Source organism: Musa acuminata, chromosome BXJ1-5, assembly GCF_036884655.1.
Source record: "Musa acuminata AAA Group cultivar baxijiao chromosome BXJ1-5, Cavendish_Baxijiao_AAA, whole genome shotgun sequence".
Taxonomy (NCBI): domain Eukaryota; kingdom Viridiplantae; phylum Streptophyta; class Magnoliopsida; order Zingiberales; family Musaceae; genus Musa; species Musa acuminata.
In genome coordinates, this window is record NC_088331.1 from 40477490 (window position 1) to 40498863 (window position 21374).

General features: G+C 37.0%; 2 protein-coding genes across 4 annotated transcripts; one reads left to right on the forward strand and one right to left on the reverse strand.

Moving 5' to 3' along the window:
- Positions 1–2233: 2233 nt before the first annotated feature.
- LOC135674287 (very-long-chain aldehyde decarbonylase GL1-10-like) lies at positions 2234–7011 on the forward strand. Of its 2 annotated transcripts, none has more exons than XM_065183999.1 (5): positions 2234–2836; positions 3212–3534; positions 5622–5769; positions 5863–5895; positions 6096–7011. In XM_065183999.1, the coding sequence occupies exons 1-5, from the start codon at positions 2249–2251 to the stop codon at positions 6171–6173; spliced, it is 1170 nt and encodes a 389-aa protein (XP_065040071.1). In that variant the 5' UTR covers positions 2234–2248; the 3' UTR covers positions 6174–7011. The 2 variants fall into 2 exon arrangements, with proteins under 2 accessions (XP_065040071.1, XP_065040073.1); XM_065184001.1 differs by having other exon boundaries at positions 2234–2731.
- Positions 7012–7577: 566 nt separating this feature from the next.
- LOC103985733 (zinc finger protein GIS2) lies at positions 7578–13799 on the reverse strand. 2 transcript variants are annotated; one of them, XM_009403536.3, is made up of 4 exons: positions 13699–13799; positions 12360–12559; positions 8685–8777; positions 7578–8354 (listed from the first exon to the last, which is right to left on the reverse strand). In XM_009403536.3, the coding sequence occupies exons 2-4, from the start codon at positions 12461–12463 to the stop codon at positions 7820–7822; spliced, it is 732 nt and encodes a 243-aa protein (XP_009401811.2). In that variant the 5' UTR covers positions 12464–12559; positions 13699–13799; the 3' UTR covers positions 7578–7819. The 2 variants fall into 2 exon arrangements, with proteins under 2 accessions (XP_009401811.2, XP_009401812.2); XM_009403537.3 differs by having other exon boundaries at positions 12360–12885; positions 13699–13770.
- Positions 13800–21374: the final 7575 nt, after the last annotated feature.

Genomic DNA, 21374 nt, shown 5'->3' on the forward strand with positions numbered 1-21374 from the left:
CTTTGAGCTTGCCATGATCTCAATGTTGTTACAATAGCTCGATGGTTGTTAATGCTAAACAGCTTGAGTTCAAGCTTGTGTTTGACTCCAGCTCAGCTCCATATTGAGATTTTATTATTATTATTATTATTATTATTATTATTATTATTTTCTTTCTCTATATTTTAACTATTTCTATGTTGTTGAGATTTTTTCTAATTAAAAAAATTTTCATTACATCAAATGATGTATATGATGTTCACACTATCACGTATTTAGCTGATTTTGTCTAGATCGTGCGGTACCTTTGTGTATTCGTTCGTAAAAATCAGTCTTCCTAAAACATCCTATGGTGCCTTAAGATTTATAAAATAGAAAACGGGTTAGAAAAAGCGTCTCATTCGGGATTCACAAGTAATCATTTCAGTAAACACTTTACATCCAATGCAAATTATAAACATGCTTCATAAACAAAGGGGCCAAAATGATCTACCATAGATCAAAATTTACACAGTGTTCATATGATATAATCTTTGTGTGTAAACCTAGGACAATAATCAAAAAAAAAAAAAAAAAAGGAATTGCTAAGCCTATTGTCAATCTTTCACATGCTGTGTAAAGAATGAACAAAACCGAAAGACATTGATATACATAAGTATTACATCAAACACATTGTTTATAATTTTATTCATGACAACACGTTGACTTGATCGAGACTTATCACTTATACAATATTATATTAACCAATCCGAATGTCTCAATAGAAATGATTGTTGACATGTTACTATGCTTATGCATATGTTTTCATTGGAGTGATTCCTACATGCCACAAAACTCTTTTATTGAGCATCGAGACACTTGGAAGTCTGGCTTCCAATGACAACAACATAATAACAAGCATTTCAAGGGAGTAGCATTAAGAACAGAATTAATTATATATGTGTAATTCTATATACAAAGGAAAAGTTAGAACCATTCTAATTACTACAAATCTAGCTGACAGAACACACAAAGAATGCAGAAAATGAGAGGATTTGATCCAATGCTTTACTACAAATCTATCCTTTTTCTTTGTTGCCGTCAAGCCTAGAACTCGAGGAGAGAGCACAAACCAGTTGTTCCACCTTCTCAGCAACAGCTGGCCATGGCCCTCCCTATCTCAGAACCAGACAAGGATTACTCATTCATGATCCTTGTGATCAACTTCCACTTGCATCAACTGATGAGAGAGAGACGACGAATCCTTAACATTGCAGGATCAACGTGCTCCCAACACAAAAGCCAATCTGCATGTGCCAAATCCATTAACAGTTCAATCTTCATTCACCATCCGTGACATTACTTACCAAAATCGATCCATTCACTACTTGCAGATGGCAGGTTTTCTGTGGGCTGGTCAACGTGAAACCTCAGTAGCACTGTAGAAGCAGAGTATTCTTAGTTGCAGTTCAACCTATTTCTTTTGCCTCTCTCATCACAGAGGCATCTCTGCTTGCAGACAAATTGCACTGACATACATACAAGCTCAGCTCATGTGAGGCTGAGAGATCTTTCGGGTGATACGACGGTCGACTTCAATGAGTACAAACAAAGCTGCTCTCTCTCTCTCTCTCTCTTGTCTCTCTAAGGGAAAGCCATGCCGCCATATGGCCACAAGTTGCTATAATGGCTCTCAATTGAATTAATTGGTAGGGCATAAGGGAAGAATGTCACAACTATCAGTCAGAGAGTGCAAACAAAGTTTTCTCTGCTGAGCAAATGAGTAGCCAAATCACAAGCTTTTAGAGGTGGTGGGGATTCATTGAAAAACCATTAGTTCCATCACTTCTGACTCTGTCAGATCCAAAGTTTTAGAGGTGGTGCGGGGATTCACTGAAGAATCATTAGTTCCATCACCTCTGACACTATGTCAGATCCACTGTAGAGCAGCTTTTCTCCTTCTGCCTTTGTGCTCATCTTCTACTTCACTTTCTTTTATTCTTTTTCAGATTAGATTATGTTCGTCTTTAAAACGAAATTATATGTTCACCAACTCAAAGTTCAGATTGGATACAAATAAGGGTAAGCGTTATGGTTAATAATTATATTTAATATATTGTTTAATTGGTAAAGTCGATTCTTTTTTCAATAATATTAAAATGCACCTCAAACTATACATACAATTTTTTTTCGATGAAAATAATGTGGAAAAATACTATTGTTGTGTTTTAATTATTTGTGATGGGCCACGTCACCCCTGACAAGAACAAGGGTGACGCAGTCCGGCTGGATGCGTAATTCTTTCTCCCTCGCAACTGAAGATATTCCACTCCCCACGATTTCGGTACATATACAACCCGTCACCTCCCTCACCTCCGGCTCCTTTCCGCCACCGTCACTACCTCCACCTCCCCCTTTGATAGGAGAAGCGGAGGTCCTAAAAGCGCGATCTTTCCTGATAATTCCAACATTCCCGGGGGCGGGGGTCCCTCTCGCGGATCTCGCTCTCGCCGACTTGTCTTCTCTACCTTCTCCGCTGTCGCCGGACATGTTGCCGTACGCGACGTTGGAGGATGCGGAGGCGGCGCTAGGGCGGAGCCTCACCGCCGTGGAGGCTCTATGGTTACGCTATTCCGCCCGGATGCCCGACTACCTCCTCTACTGCCACAATATCCTCTTCCTGCTCGTCATCTTCAGCCTCGCCCCCCTCCCGCTTACCTTGATCGAGCTCTGCCTCCCCGCCGCCGTCTCCCCCTACAAGCTCCAGCCCAAGGTCCGCCTCCCGGCCGCCTCCTTCTTCCGATGCTACAAGGATGTCATGCGCGTCTTCATCTTCATCGTCGGCCCGCTCCAACTCTCCTCCTACCCAACCGTGAAGGTCCCTTCTCGATTCCTTCCCCTTGTCGTCCAGGGCTAGGGTTAGGACCACCCGGAAAAGAACAAACACTTCTTGATTCCGTTCTTTCATTCGACATTTCTGTTCATCTGATATTTTGGTCCGCCTCCTCAAAATGATTGTTTTCCTTATCACATTGCTTTATCAAAAGCCTTTTTTTGGTCTTTTTTTGACTTCTTTGCCTACTTTTTTCGTCAATATGTTCTGCTTCGTCGAAAAGATCGTCTTTTATTGCATTGGTTGGTTAAAAGTGTGTCTTTTCGATCGTTCTGGTTCGTCCTGTATGCTTCTTTAGCCTCTTTTTCTCCATTTATAGGTTCGGTCATTGACGTTGTCTTTGGTTGAAAATTGCGGCAGCTTGTGGGGATACGGACCGGGTTGCCGCTGCCGTCGTTGTGGGAGGTGGCAGCGCAGCTGGGGGTGTATTTCTTGGTGGAAGACTACGGCAACTACTGGATCCACCGGCTGATGCACGGCAAGTGGGGGTACGAGAAGATCCACCACGTCCACCACGAATTCACCGCGCCCATCGGCTTTGCCGCTCCCTACGCGCACTGGGCGGAGGTTCTCCTCCTCGGGATCCCCTCCTTCGTTGGGCCGGCCATCGCCCCCTGCCACATGATCACCTTCTGGATCTGGATCGCCCTCCGCCAGCTTGAGGCCATCGAAACCCACAGCGGGTGCGTTAATCACCCTTCATCCCCCTTTCTCGAACTTTTTGTCTTCTATAATATATCATTACTTGGCTTTCATCCAATTTATAATGATTATTATATGATTTTATAGTTTCTAAAAGTTTGATGTAGGGAGGTGAATTCAATGACTTTTTGTTTGAGATCTGAGTTATTTTTAAGTTCCGTTAATGCTCTGGCTGTTCATTATTTAAAGCATGTTGCAGTCATCATCCATTTGGTATGATTAGTTAAAAAGATTCAAGTGGGTTGTACAGCAGATGAGGGTATAAATTGTTTTCCTGATCTTTGCTTTAATTTAGTTGTCATTTTCTTATACCACCATTTATGTATGTGTATATATATACCTCTTACCACTTTATAGAATGACTTATATTATTGTACTTTTGAAGCCATAGTTGACTTATGTTTCCAATATGGATTTTTTGTGTGTCGTATTCTAGCTTATAACAAATGACCTTTGTCCCCAAGGGTTCATTTTGGATTCTCATGTTGTTGTCAACTCCTTGAAGTTAGAAGAGAGAAGATATTCTCGATCTGTTCATTTACAGGTAACCAACTCATTTTGGAGTTAAAAGTAACAATTATGTATCCATTCACAACTTTGGAGAGTATTCATCGGTATTTTCTGAATGCTTGCTGCATGGAGGATTCTGCCATTTAATAACTGAAAGCATTGGTAGGTCAGGGCTCAGCGGCTTAGGAAAATAGAAAATTGTGATAATTAATGTTCAAGGTTACCTGTGGACAGTAGCAATTTTATAAGGTTATTGATTATTTAGTGAGATTTTTGTGAAAGGTTATCAGTTATAAAAACAAGTACTGGAACATTAAAGAGCTTGAATATCCAACTTGCAGGTTGAGTATTCAAAAAACGATGAGATATTGTAGAGTGGTTAATTATATAAGGATTCTTAAGTACTCTCTATATATCGGTGTGTGCTGAAAAAGTTCAGAACCAAAGTTGAGAATCGTTGTTTTTATAAATTGATCTTTTTTGCCGTATGCAACAAATTCTCAAATTGAGGAAGTTATCTAAGCATGTATAGAACTACTTGCTTTCTTGTTCTTGATTCTGAAGCTTGGAATGCTTGCACTAGTGTCCACAATTAAAGTGAAGAGCCTAAAACAAGGTGGTGGTGCTGATGATGGTTTTGCAGAGGTTACCTTTTTCAGAAGGGATCTTATGGAATTTAGTTCCTGCATAGAAGGTTAACAGGCATATTGGCTTTGTAAATATTTTAGGTTAAAGGTTCTTTGAAAAGAATTGAGGGTGTAGGGGGATTATAAATAGATAATATTTAGCCATGCTGAACATATTTTCCCTAAAAGAAGAGCTCTAGGATACAATTTCAAGTTCACATAAGACTTTCTTGCTTTGCATTTCGACCACTCTACAAACTTTGATGGAAGAAACAGAGTAGGAGATCTGAAATTAATCACACTTATACATGCTGGTTAGGTGAATGCAGGTTATATTAGTTGAGAGGTTAACAGGTTTAATGATGATTCCTCAACTTGCTGATACAAGTTTCCTTAAGGATATGGCTGCTGGCAGAATTGTGTCATCTCTATACCTGTCCATTTTTGAAAACGTAATACTGTCCTAGTATGAGTAAAAGGATACATGAAGCAAAACATCTCAGATCAAATCTGATTCTTGTTAAGTTTGAAGGCACAGAAAGAACATTCTTTTCTTTTTCTTTTTGGTTCAAATGGTTGTTGCAAGTTTCCTCCTGCACTTTAGCCTTCTTAAATATAACATCATTCTGCTCATGTGCTGCTGAAAATTTAACAGTTACAGGAAGAAGCAGCGGATCACTCGAGTAAAATCATCTTTTGCAGTGTAGTGTCTTTTTTGGTTTACACAGTGGTCGGCTGTTGCAGGATTCAGCACTCAAGAACATTTGTTAACCAGCATTGTTACCTATTTCATTTGACCTGTACGCCTACATATTGTCGACATCGAGTTCATTTTTAACCTTAATTTTTTATTGCGATGTTAATAGCAAGATATCTCACCTTTTCCATGAAGAAGCAGCATAATTGTGTTTTGACCAATGCCTTCTGAACAGATATGACTTTCCTTTAAGTCCCACAAAGTTTATCCCCTTCTATGGAGGAGCAGAGTATCATGATTATCATCACTATGTTGGAGGACAAAGCCAAAGTAACTTTGCTTCCGTGTTCACCTACTGTGATTACATATATGGGACCGACAAGGTTGGTGAATCTTGGCTACAGTTGAAATGAGATTATTCTGAAAACAAAAAACAACATAGTTTTCATGCTGTAACCTTCTTTTTATCATTTCAGGGATACAGATACCACAAGGCATGCCTAACAAAGGTACTTTCTTTCATTCTTAGGCTGCATTTTGCAGTATCAGGATTCTGCATACCACAAGAAGTAACAATCTTCTTGCATCGATTTGCAGTACCATGATGTCATTAATTATGTTATGTTTCTAGTTCTAGCTGATAAAATGGAATCGATAAGCTGCTCTTCCTCTCTTCTTCTTGGACTGATCCTTCTTTTGTTTGAAACAGTTGAAGGAGCAGCAGGGAAATGGTCGCCTGAATGGGGAAGTTAATGGTTTCATCAACTACGGCCAGAAATCTGAGTAGCCGTCGAACTCATGCCTCGTAAGTAATGGTTAGGTGTTAAGTAAGACAAATGTTGTTTTGCTAGTTAGGTGCAGACCTGTTGTTTCTTTCCACCCATCACATGCGATTTTGACATCCTTTCGTGACGGTGGAATCCGACACCAAGATGGTCTTGGAGAATGGCTATGTAATTTCCTAGGTAGTGCAGCAACCTATGTCTGCTTTTGTTACTTGATGGTGCACTGCTTGTGAAGCAACCTTGTTAGAGCTGTGGCCCATGGGAGCTTCTCTGTCTTGGAGAATTGCTATGTAATTTCCTAGGTAGTGCAGCAACCTATGTCTGCTTTTGTTACTTGATGGTGCACTGCTTGTGAAGCAACCTTGTTAGAGCTGTGGCCCATGGGAGCTTCTCTGTCTTGGAGAATTGCTATGTAATTTCCTAGGTAGTGCAGCAACCTATGTCTGCTTTTGTTACTTGATGGTGCACTGCTTGTGAAGCAACCTTGTTAGAGCTGTGGCCCATGGGAGCTTCTCTGTCTTGGAGAATTGCTATGTAATTTCCTAGGTAGTGCAGCAACCTATGTCTGCTTTTGTTACTTGATGGTGCACTGCTTGTGAAGCAACCTTGTTAGAGCTATGGCCCATGGGAGCTTCTCTGTCTTGGAGAATGGCCATGTAATTTCCTAGGTAGTGCAGCAACCTATATATGCTTTTGTTACTTGATGGTGCACTGCTTGTGAAGCAACCTTGTTAGAGCTGTGGCCCATGGGAGCTTCTCTTTTATGAATGCCATGTAAGAAACTTCGCTCTGCGTGGACAACAGTTTCGTCTCAAAAGTTTCTTTTGCTGATGTTGGTAACTGACATGCTGGTTCTTGATATGAGATTGCTTCATCAATCGAGATCATTAGCTGTGTTGTGAATGTTCTCAGTTAATTCTCCTATGATATTAGTGTTTTACACCACTGTGATTGATTCAGTACAAAGCCAGTTCGAGATTATATTGAATTAAACTCAAGTTGGATTCTACCATTTCATTCCTCGATGTGTCAAATAAAACAACATAGTTAAATGGCAAAAGCAGATAAGGCTCTACACATTTTCGATAATCCATGTAAAAGAACCACACAGACACACAGAAAGGAGGAAACAAGGTTCTTATTTTGGCTAATCACCCACCTATCATCAATTTCTTTGGTCACCTGCTTTCTCCCTCAGATTGGTATTCTTGTACATGACAATATATATGAATTATCCACTGGTCCCATATCAATATCAAGTCACATGCATCTTCAATCTGACAACATAAATCCAGTATCATCAATTTGGATCCCGGGTGAATCCAACCAGGTACTATTCTTACCATTGATGTTGCTGTCACAAACACCTTTCAGTTGTACCCAAGCTGGCATTGCTTAAGCTTCCATGCTCAGAATGATAGCTATTTACTTCCAGCAAAATAACAACGACAAAGGTACTGACTTGTATACAGCCAATGATAATGGAAAGTACCTTATAAAGCTGAGAATCTCATAGGGTTCTAAGCCAAAATAATCTACCACCTAAGAAACTCCAATCAACTAATCTCCATCAAATCAAACAAGTTACTATTAGCTATAGTTTAAAAGCTGATGCAAAACACGTCTTGGCAACCTCGCTGTCTGTTACTCAAAACCTTCGAAACCCACGGTCCAAGAATCTTCCTGATGGGCACTCATATGCCATATGACCCCTCCCACCACAGTTGTGGCAGATCATCAGGGGACCCATGCAATCCCTGCTCATATGGCCAATCTGGTTACAGCTTCGGCAGATGACATCCTGGAATCCACCACGAAACATGCTGCCACCCCTCTCACCGAGCATTCCTGCCTTTGGACACTGCCTGGCCACGTGCCCTGCGACGTTGCAAAGATTACACACAGGCTCGTTTTGACAGTCACGAGCTAGGTGACCAGTCTTCCTGCAGTTGTTGCATGCTTTCTCGTTTGTGCAGTCTGCAGCGATATGCCCCTGCTTGTAGCAATTATTACAGAGTCTTAGGTCACCAGGAGGGAGATGAGGAGCTGAGCAGTCCCTTGCAAGGTGGCCAGCCTTGCCGCAGGTGTGGCAGATGCCCTCGTTTGGGCAGTTGCTTGCCACATGTCCAGGTTCTTTGCAGTTCCAGCATAATGCCATTGTAGTGCACTCAGCTGCAATATGCCTAACAGAGGCAAGAAAAATCATTTATTTTAGGTTAATAAGGATAACAATGAAAAGAACAGGCTGATTATACTACATGTTACATGTCAGAATGTATCTGAGAGCACAGGAGATCATTGTATAGCAGCACATATACACATTTAACATCTCAAGATTCTTTTTTCTTATCACAAAAGGTGACCGAAAACTGTGCATTTTCTTCATTATCATGCACTTCGCATCAAGAAAATAGAAGCATCAATAAGTAGCAAGGCCAGATGCACAAAAGTTACATGGTGACTGGTGTGAACCATATAGACAAATTCATTGAATGACAAATTTTAATTATTACCCTGGAAGACCACAGTTATTGCAGACAGCCACATTTGGGCATTCTCTTGCATAGTGCCCAGGACGTTTGCAGTTCTTGCACAAATCAGCATTCCTGTAATCCAGAAAAAAAGAATAAGACCATACTAAATAATCATTTAAAAAATGAGAACCCATAAGATCATCTTTGACTACTTACAATGCCAATAGCTTATATAATTACATATTGGTTTTTCTAATGACTCCATGAGATTATTCCAAAATTCTAATGGATATAACAATAAGAACCAATTAATAATTAAAATATATATATTTCCAGCATTATCTACCATAAACTCTTTTAAATGTGTATTCTCCTAATCCTCACAAAAGAACCAGCTTAGCAACGATGGAATTTCATAAAGCATGATCATATTTTTTAATTTTCCTTCAGCAATTCCAGTTATGCAAGACCTAAATCTACACATCCATATCCTAGAATTTCAAATTCAATCGACTATAATTTAAGTTTCAGCCAATAAAATCCTTTGTCCCCCCTCCAGTGGTTGGTGTATTTTGTTGAATCCACTTCATGATGATTGTCAAACTCATGAACCTCCCAACTTTACTGCTCTAACTAAAAGACAAGATTAAAAACTGAAGTGAGTAAACTAAACACACATATACAGGCATAGGAAACTCAAAGATGTCCCTACAAGAGAAGAATGGATGACATTACTTGAAGCAACATACAATGACTTTGTATAATGGATCATAGTTACCTACAAAAAAGGACCCACCCTGATATCCTTCACATATATTGGATAGCTTGGAACATAGTTACCTAGAACATGTAATGTTTTGGAGTGGCAGAGTGGTGTGAATCAGATTGATTCATCAAGGTACATGGAAGCATATATTAATTAGTTTATTTTTTTGGATCATGGTAGTTATTGAACCAATTAGTTAATTCTCTTTATATATCAAATTGAAAAATCTTGCTCTTGCCAAGTTATTAGCTATGCCTTTAAAAAACATTGGAGGTAAGAGACCAGGAAGTTCCGATCTCATTAATGTTTTTCATGCTCTTTTTTTCTCGGCAGGAGCCTCGTGCAGTGAGCTGCCTTTTCTTTAAGGATCTTGTTATTTCAATTTTCCTAAATAAAATGTCTGATATGGATTTATTTGTCTTTAGTTGGTAAATATCCATAATTTAAAATCCTGTCAGGACTCAAAAGCATAATGAATTAAGTCTCAAAACTAGGAACCTGATTCACAGTTCCAAGGATAGGGAGGTCCTGGAAACTTATGAACTGCGTATGTGACATTATGCAAATCATGCAATTAGTGGTGCTTCAAGCATTTGAAGCATCATAATGGTTCTACGTATTGACACAACTCCATGTTCAGTGACAATGATCTCTAACCAAAGTTACATTCAGAATCAAAATCATATTCAGGAATAACTGAACAGTTTCAGTGCAGAAAATTTTCTTATATGTCAATAATCATCTTATCAACCATTCACCTTCCCTCACATAAATTGCTACCTTTTCTAATCAAAGTTACATTCTTCTGAAGCAAAATAATATCAGCAATAACTGAACAGTTTCAGTGCAGAAAATTTTCTTGTATGTCAATAATCATCTTATCAACCATTTACCTTCCCCTACATAAATTGCAACCTTTTCTGTCTTAACAATCTATAGCAGGATACATCGTTACACCACTGATAGATCATTTATTACAAAAAATATCAACTTATCTAAAATCCAAAGTCCTAAATAATATGCATCAATAATCTTAAGCCCAAATTTAATTAATCCATCGTATTCTTTCATGCAAAAATAAGCCAAAGACTCAATACACCAATTAATATCCCAGAGCCAAATACCATAAGAGAGGGCAAGCTTCACATTAAACTGTATGACTATATGAAAAGAATTCTAAAAATTAAAGAACTCAAGAAAGAGGATTTTCTATCATGCATTACCATTCAGACAGTTAAAGGTATTAAAGAGAAGGAAGAAGGGCGGCAGCAACAACAGCATAAAACAGAGATAGACAGGAAAATTAAGAGAAAAAAATGTCAATAATTGAAGCAATGAAAGAGGAGGGAAAAAAAAAATGTATAAATATATATAAAGACGAGGTTTGTAATATTGGTGCAGGTTCCTAAAACATGAAGATAATGGTCAAATTATTCTGTAAATAAAGGATGCTTTTATTTAAGATATCAGTGAAAGTTATCTTTTAACTTCTAGTTAACAGGCTCTACCACATCAAAATGTACAACAGATATATCATAGTATTTTCTGCAATTACTACAAACCTATTGTTAAAAGTCAAAATTCGGCAACAGAAAATAAAACACAGAAAAGCAACTTGGTGATTGATGACTCATTAGATAGTAATTTGGACCTCAGGAAGTCCCCGTGAATAGGTTGAATTTGTGGTTCCTTTTCCAAGCATAAAATATCTGAGCAAAGCTGCAAATAAGCTAAATTTTACAGCATGTGCACCCTACAGGTACATACCATTTCAAGCAGGATTTCATTTAGCATAACTAAATGTTTAGTCAGCAATAATAAACAACCATTTTAACTTAACATATAATGTATATCTTGTATCCACATTTTTATATTTTGCTTAAATTCAACTTTCATTCACTTACTACATTACATATAGATATCACAATCTTGTACCAAACATGTTCATACCAAATAAATATATGAAAGAAGCAACGGGAAAAAGAAAACCATTTATTCTATCTATTAGGCACAGGACCTTTCCTGCCATTGAGCTGTCGTAAGAGCAAAACCTTTAATCTGCTCAAGGCCATCAAATACTGTGTTTTTTTTTCTAACACAGCAACATCAGAAGCAGCAAAGGACCATAGTTCCCAACAATAGGGATCAACTACATAGAGATGCAATTTCTTAAAATTGAGCTTTATTGAGGACAATATTCCCAGTCAAATCCCTTTTAATGTTTTTTTCTAACAGTCATTTCAATACTGGCACCATTAATCTTAACTAAATGATCTGAGTAACAGGTGCATTTGCAGTCTCCTTTAGACATACTTATAATCCACTATGAGCCAAATAACTGTCATGACAATAAATTATGGTTCTTACCAACATATACATCAAATAATAAACCAAATTTAGTTTAGACCATCTTATAAACTATTTATTATATGTTCTATAATCTATACAAGTATATATCAACCAGATGTCAAAATGTACACACAGAAATACACTGTGCAAAGCAACCAACAATAGTTTATATGGTATTTTGCATACACAAGTAAACCATCAACATGATCATAAAAGTATGAAACACAAGCTACTGATGATCGGGGAAGCAAACTGTTGAATTAGCATAAACTAGGCATCTTTGGTCAGAAAAGACTAAGAAACATTCCTAGCCCCATTGGATATTTATTATGGCAAGCAGATATATACATTAAGCATAGCAATTTCTAAATTAATACGATACAGTCCTCTTGGGGAGAACAAAAAAAGCACCATGTCTATGACAATGATCAACTTATGTATCACTATGGGATGCTGAGTATCACAATAATAAGCATGCTGTATGATGAAAGGTGTCACAACATATACAAGAATCTGAAATGCATTAACTATGGTTGTGTCATGTTAGGCATAGAAAAGATATGGCAAACATAAAACTGAGAGGTGAAACTATCAGAAACCTTGAGCCACGGCGGAAATCCCTCCTGTATGGTGCATCACGATGTGACACCCGTTCAGTCCGGATCTTGCGATCCCTAGGAGGGCTACGGCTGGTTTCGCTCATCTTCAGACCTGTTTCTTCAACGCCAATGGTTGCCGTCGATCTACACCAGCACAACAAAAACCACCACCACTACCACCACCAACAACACCTTCCTCCCTGTCCACCACAAAACCACACATCGATAGACATCTCCATAAGTCCAAAAAGAACCACCAATGCTTTCCTTCCAGAAAAGAGAAAAGAAACCAAATTTGTATGCCGTAAGAGAGGTCCCCCCACACTAGTAGTACATTGCTGCCCATGATCTCACCAATTTTTAAAACACCATTTCAGCTTTTTGCCTTACTTCAGTCATTAACAACAATGATGTCCCAAGTCATCTAAGGAACAAAATCCAGAATTCTGATTAACCCCTTGTTCGACAACACCTTTTATATCTTAGAGAAGAATCAGCATAAAACCAAATACTGTATGTGTATGTTCTGGAGGAAGCCAAAGAGATGGAATAAACATTCACCCAAAAATTCATCAAAGAAGGCTAGAACAAATGTGAAATGTAACACATACAGCATGTAATATATTATATATAAAGCTAACTGCAAAAGTGTTTAGGCCTTGTTTGATGGTATTAAATACCAAACATTGATGTACCTCTCCCTCAGAAAACTCAAATCTAGTTGAAAAACAAGATTTCCAGATCCAAGAAATTTATTTGCTAATCAGTCAGCGCAACTAAAGTTTTAAAGTTTATCAAATAAAATTATCCACACAAATCTACATTAAAAAGCCTAGATCTTAGATCTCAAAGAAGTCTCGAATCACCCACCAGCCGTCCTCAACCGGTTCATCTATAAAATTAAAAAAGACTAAGATTGATAGTGTCGTCCTCACAGATTAAATAACAACCTAGATCTCCATAATGTCCTGCACCACTAAATTGTCCAAAGAACCACAAAGGTTATCTTTTTCCCCTCCCATGCAATTAAACCTTAACGAATCTGATCAACGAAAAAAGAGACCTGATCGTAATCCAGATACAATTTGTCACTTCAGATGCCCCCCCCCCCTCTTCACCTCCAGATCAGTTTTAGGAAGACATAAACAGCTACTGTGTCTGGCATCGCCAATAGTTCGAACAATCCAATGACAAAATTTTCCCTCCTTTCCAAATTGAGGAAAAGGGAGATCTCCACAACAACTAAGATTCTCCAGAAAAGGAACGAATTGTCCCTTCAGCTCACCCGCCCTCCCTCTTCCCCTCTGACGAAAGGCAACGGATTACGAAAGATACCGACCTCTTGTGGCCGCGACGAAGATTTAGGGTTTCCACCGACCCCCAGCTCTCCTCCGCCCCCACCTCGTCTCCCCCTTCGATGTCCGAACCCTATCCCATCTAAAAGAAATTATTATATGCCTTGCTTGTGCCATGGCCATCGACGATGGGCCCCAGCGGACCACATTAACTGCGACACCCAGCACACCGGTACCCACATAAATCACGTGACCACAGGCCCTGTACTAGCCAATGGGCTTCCAATGACAACAGGCCACGCCGGCCTCCACCTTCTCCATCGGCTACCCAAACCTCTTCCGCGATCCCACCTCCGACTGCCCCGCCTGCGGCCGTGGAACCACCGAGTCTACCACCCGTATCTCGTGAATATATATATATATATATATATATATATATATATATATAGTTTAACTTGAGGTTAATTCGAAATAATCTTGATTAACTCTGAATTAGCTTTTAGATTAGATAATCAAAATGTGAGTTAGCACTCTAAAAGGAAGGTCTTCACTATGTTCGAATCAAGAGGATCTGAATCAAGAGGATCTGAATCTATCAAATCCCACAGTCTCCAACTTGTTTGCTCAAGCTCTCCCAGCCCGAGCATTCCCGGCTCAATTGTCGGGCCAACCACAGTCTCCAACTTACAAATGCTCGAACCCACCCTTAGCCTTTTGCCGACTATTTCCATGTTCTTCGGTGGCCAACATACTACTATCACTCGCTCAACAAGCTCCACTAGCCCCCACGGAGAGAGACTGTCCCTATTGAAAGCTTGCACAATTTGACTCAGCAAAGTGGATTTTAAATGGGATAGTCCAAACTATGTATGGTCTTGCATCTTCCCCAGCTTCCCGTCCCGATTAGCATAATAGGGACCGACCATCCGCTCCATTTACTCCGCCCTTTCCTGCTCTAGTTCCACCGCTCGATCTGGTCTCAAGCATTGTGGTAGAGTCCCGATCCCTCCCGTTGACGCACCTCTAGAAGCTCACTCTCCTCAAAACAAGCCAGCTCAGAATCCCTCGTAAGAGTCCAAGGTGCCTTGAGAGTCTGTCGCACAGTTTGTCGGGCTCCCCTTGATGTTAGAGACCATCTCTACAAGATGGACCAGAGGTTGGAAGATATCTAAAAAGAGATTAGAAAACCTATGGCGTCCTTTTTGTTATACGTCAGGATAGAGAATCATTACGAAGCTACACGAAGAGATTAAATGAGGTGAAAATGATCTTAGATCTGAGTCTATCCGATCTCATCAATGGATATATGGGTGACCTTCAACCATCTAAATTCTTTGGTAAGATTATTACTCGATTGTTAGAAAATTTATGACTAAAATGTGTTTCTAAATTATCATAATAGAAATACAATGAAAACTCGAAAATTATATCATTATTGTTGAGAATCTCAACAATAATTTCTTTTTATATTTTGATGCATCTTGATTCAGAACTTTTGCTTTGGATGGTCTAAGAAATTGTTAAGACTTGAGATTAAGCATAGAGACTAAAAACTTATTTATATAGATGTTTTTTCATTAATAATTAATTTAATAATTAATTTAAGTTTAAAATATTTGGACTAATGAAGTATTTTAATAATATTGAATGAAAAAAATTAATAATAATGATTACGTTCCTAATGAATAAAGAAACTGAAACATTTAGACCATAATAAATGAAAAAATTAATGATAATAAATGTAAAATTTAATGAGAACGATTACATTCTGCTATTGGTCTTTTAACTTAATGACTTAAATTAATCTTATCAAAACTTTCTTAAAAAACAAATTACATAAATTATAACGATAAGTCATCCGATAGTGAATATTATCATCAATGTATTATAATATATTTAATTTCTTAAGAATTAATCATGATAATATTAATTAATTAATAAATCTTATATTTATTTTTGGTCTAGTACAAATATATTTTTTCAAATTAATATGCACATGAATATAAGAAAACATCACAATATATAAAAGTTTCAATATAATTATAAAGTGGAACAAAGTCTCATTTTCTCTATTTCCTTGAGTTTCATAGATTGTATGCCTTTAGTGAAAGGATCAACGGTCATAAATTCAATGCTAATATGCTTAATGATTACTTTCTTTTAATTTACATATTTTCTTATGGTTAAATACTTAATGTTGATGTATTTACTTCGACTTCCACTTTTATTATTCTTATCTATAAAGATAGTAACTAAATTATCATATAAAATTCTCAATGGCTTAGAAATAGAACTCATGACTCTAAGCCCAGAAATGAAACTCTTAAACCATATACGTAGTCTCAAAATAAGAGACAAACTCAGCTTCCATAGTAGAAGAATTAATTTAATAATTAATTTAAGTTTAAAATATTTGGACTAATGAAGTATTTTAATAATATTGAATGAAAAAAAAATTAATAATAATAATTATGTTCCTAATGAATAAAGAAACTGAAACATTTAGACCATAATAAATGAAAAAATTAATGATAATAAATGTGAAATTTAATGAGAACGGTTACATTCTGGTCTTTTAACTTAATGACTTGAATTAATCTTATCGAAACTTTCTTAAAAAACAAATTACATAAATTATAACGATAAGTCATCCGAGAGTGAATATTATCATCAATGTATTATAATATATTTAATTTCTTAAGAATTAACCATGATAATATTACTTAATAAATAAATCTTATATTTATTTTTGGTCTAGTACAAATATATTTTCTCAAATTAATTTGCATATGAATATAAGAAAACATCACAATATATAAAAGTTTTAATATAATTATAAAGTGGAACCAAGTCTCATTTTCTCTACATCCTTGAATTTCATAGATGGTATGCCTTAATGAAAGGATCAGCAATCATAAATTAAATGCTAATATGCTTAATGATTACTTTCTTTTAATTTACATATTTTCTTATTGTTAAATACTTAATGTTGATGTATTTACTTCGACTTTTATTTTTATTATTCTTATCTATAAAGATAGTAACTAAATTATCACAGAAAATTCTCAATGGCTTAGAAATAGAATCCATGACTCTAAGCCCATAAATGAAACTCTTAAACCATACACCATATGAAGTAGTCTGACAAACTCAGTTTCCATAGTAGAAGTAGCACTTAAGGTCTACTTAACACTTCTCCAAAAAATAGTTCTATTAGTCATTATGAAAATATACCCTGATGTTAATTCATGTGAATCAACACAACTAACAAAGTTTGAATTTGAGTAGTCAATTACATCTAGATTGTTCGTATGTCTATATATAAGCTAATCTTTGGTTCCTTGAAGATACATCATCACTTTCTTTGCAGCTCTCTAGTGATTTATACTTGGATTACTCTGATAACAATCTAGCATCCCCACAACAAATGCAATATCAGGTCTAGAACAAACCTAAGCATACATAAGACTTCCTACGATAGAAGCATATGGTATGTTTTTCATTGATTCCCTCTCAAGATCGTTCTTCGGGCATTGGTTCAAATTGAACCTATCACCTTTCTTAATGGGAGCAACACTTGGTGAATAATTTTTCATCTGAAATTTTTCTAAAAGCTTATTGATATAGTTTTTTTGTAATAGATCTAAAATATCTCAAGATCTATCTTTATGGAACTTAATGCTAATGACATAAGATGCTTTACCTATATCTTTTATGTCAAAATTTTCATAAATGAATTGTTTCACAGTATGCAGCAAACTCTTATCGTTGGTTGCAACCAAAATATTATCCATGTATAAAATAAGAAAACATATTTTACTCTCACTGATCTTCTAGTACATACATTGATCCATGAGATTTTCAATAAATTCGAATGAAAAATCACTCCATGAAATTTAAAATACTATTAATGAGAGGCTTGTTTTAAATCGTACATAGATTTTTTAAGCTTACAAACCAAGTGCTCACTAACACTAAAGGAGAAACCTTCAAATTGTTTCATATAAATCTCCGCCTCTAGATCTTCGTTAAGAAATATTATGTTTATATTCATTTGTTGCAACTCAAGATCAAAATGATATAATGATAGAGGAGAAAATATCTCTATATAATCATTTCTTTCTTTTTGAGTAAATTCTTTTGCAATAAGTCTTATCTTATATCTCTCGATATTACCTAACGAATCTTTCTTTGTCCTAAAGACTCATTTATAGCCAATAGCCTTTGTCTATTAGGCAACTTTATAAGATCCTAAACTTCGTTGCTCTTCATAGAATTCATCTCCTCCTTCATGGCATTATGTCACAAATCCGACTCTTTGCATCTCATAACCTATAAAAATGTTTTAGGATCATTTTTAACTCTAATATTATAGTCAAATTCTTATAGATATACAACATAGTCATTAGGAATTATTAATCTTTTATTTCTAGTAGATCTTCTTAGTATTGTACCAATGTTTTCTTAAAGAACTTGTGGTTCAACTAGTTCTTCAAGGGCTCGTTGTTATTCCTAAACTGCTTGATCTATTAGAATACTATCAGCAACTTGTGGAGTCTCAATAATTGATTGTTCAACACCGGTTTGTACTTGATTTGCTATGAACTATAATCAATTTATCATTCGATGAGAAAGGTTAAGATTCTGTATGATTTGTAGAAACTATGTTTCTGAATTGATCGCTCCCACCGATTACTAGTAATAAGTGTCTTGCAAACCAATCAATGACACGTATGACTTTACACATAGTCTTTTTACTTATTATTATTATTATTTGATATTTTATCACTTTATATTATGGTGTCCATAGATTTGTGTGATGAGATCACGATAATGAGACTGATTTACCTTTAAACACAGATCTTAAATAATTCCGGTCATAGGTTACTTGAGAGGGATATCGAAATAACCTATAACTATATTGTGATGTCCATCAATCTATCCGGTTATCTCGATGTACCTCTTAGGTAACCTATGACCGGAATTATTCAAGCTCTATGTTTAAGGACGAATTAGACTTATTATCATGATCTCATTATGACCCGATTTCCATTACACAAATTCATAAATATTATAATATATATAATATATAATATAAAAAAATAAAATATCAAATAAATAATAAATAAAAAATAATGATTGACTTGTAAGACACTTATAACTAGCATGGTTGAATTAGCCAATGATGCATATTGATGATGCATGCAAGGCCAAATCGATCCATATGCATCTTAACGATGCATGAAACCAAATCAGCCCATATGGCATTTTGACAACATGCAAGAACGAATCAACCCATAGTGCATTTCAATAACATGCTGCTGGGTAATGACACATTTCGACTAAGCGCAAGGTCAAATCGGCCCAAAAGCACAATAAGAGGGCAAATAGCTAAAACGACCAAATGCATGTAGACTCCAATAGGACCTCGGTGTCGGTGACCCATCGAACGACATTTCTTGACTTGACCTCACTGCACTCAGCAATTTAAGTGAGGGGGCATAATGATGTGGTGAACACTAACATTAGGTGGTCGACACCTCAGGGCAAGGTGGTTGACATCTGGCATTAACTAACACGTGGACACCGAGTGGCCATCACCTCGGATCAAGTGATTGACATTTCAACACTTAAGTGGTCGACATCTCACCGTTGTCTCACATTAATATGTCTCAAATTTGGCTCACCACGACCACAGTTAAGTCCAGGGAATACGCACTATGATCTTTATGACTAGTGTTTACTGTAGAGATAACAATACTTGAAGCCCACAGTAAGAGGGCTTCTCAAGTACGTTCATAATATATAATGTTTTATCCTAAAAGATAAATCCTATAATATATATATATATATATATATATATATATATAATTTGTACGGTTTAAAACTCAAGGTAGAATTGAACATCAATTTTAGATGAGAGTTTAAGCCTGTTAAATTATGTATCAATCTAATAGTGGTCTTCTATCTTTATATCACATATGAATATTCTTGACACATTATAATCATGAGAATTTATAAATCTTGGAAGAACCAACAAGAAACAGCGGAACTAAGATGAGATCTTTAACCTATCACCATCACCTTTGAACATTCCGAAACTTTTGTTGTTCATTCTTTCTTGGTCATTAATGTAGAAATAGCTTGTGCTGGTGATTCTGCAGCCTCACCACTGCAATGGGGAGAAATTTATAAGAAAATATAATAGTTCACTAGTTGGAGATTATTAATACTAGGAGGAAGAAGAAAGTAGGAGTAAAAATAGACAATGAACTGAGGCTCTGCAGGTGATCAATACTTTGATTTAACTTCAAGTCAAACATTATTAATAAAATTGTAGCAGGAGCCAGACAGAGTTTACAAACAGGAATTCTATAATGACAAGATATGAATGCTGCATGCTAACATCAATCACCCAATTTTTTTTTTCTTCTTCAAGTCATTTGGCAATTTTGAAAACTTGTAATAAAAAAATCTAGTTGTCTCGAATACTCACTGTAGTTATTTCTTCTTGAAAACACTTGTTAATCCTAAAAAGTAGTCATGGTAAAATCATATCAACCTTGACTATAAACACCAATGTTTAAGATGGAAAAAGCTCAATTGCTGGGGACCGACTTGTCTGCACCTGTTTTCTTCTCATCAGAAAGAATGAGAGATAAGTGGTTCCAGATTCCATGAGAGCTCTGTGCTGGTGACTGCTGAGAATTAGAGATAGATCAATCCAACACACATTGTTGAAGGTCAACTCCCTGCAAACAGCTGCAAGAACAGCTGAAAGATGGTGGACAAGGTAGAGCACTCGTATCTGGACACTAGAGGCCTCAGCCTTCACATAGCTCATGTAGGAAAAGGTTGGTGAATGCTATGACTGCTATTTTTTTTCTCTTCTGTTACACTTTTCATAGGACTCTCACTCTTATCAATCTCTTCCTGTGTTGTTGAATGTAGGGGAATTGGGTGCTGTGCTCTTCATCCATGGATTTCCAGAGATATGGTACTCTTGGAGGCACCAGATGAATGCAGTTGCCAAGGCAGGATTCAAGGCCATCGCTCCTGATCTCCGCAGCTATGGCCTCTCCACCCAGCCCTCAAAGCCAGAGAAAACCACCTGGGAGGACCTTGTTGCTGATCTCCTTGCCATCCTCAATTTTCTCTCCATCTCCAAGGTACCTTTCTGGCTTAAGCAATAAAGCTTCTCGTATCGTATGCACATCGATAAGCAGATCAAGGTTGTCCCTTTGGTTGTTTCTCCTTGCTACTGGATTCTTTTCAGCTCATTTTAGTATAGAACTGGTAGACCAGTAGTGGATTCAAATCAATGATGATTGGAGATGTTCCTTTTGGAAGGTATTCATAGTTGCAAAGAACTTTGGCGCCAGAACAGCATATGATTTTGCTCTGCAACATCCAAATAGGGTGCATGGTGTTGTAACCCTGGGAATGCCTTTTGTGTCGTCCCAAGGCATGTCCTACAGCACATTACCTGAAGGCTTCTACATCTTGCGGTGGCGGGTAATGCCATGATTCATTAGCTTAATGCAGCTCCTCTCAAACCACACTTTATCAAGGCAATTTATCTAATACAATCTCTGTACTTGCTCTAATGTTCTTTGGTAGGAACCAGGTCGAGCAGAGGCAGATTTCGGTCGATTCGATGTCAAGAGACTCATTCGCACCATCTACATTCTATTCTCGAGGTGTGAAATCCCTATAGCTG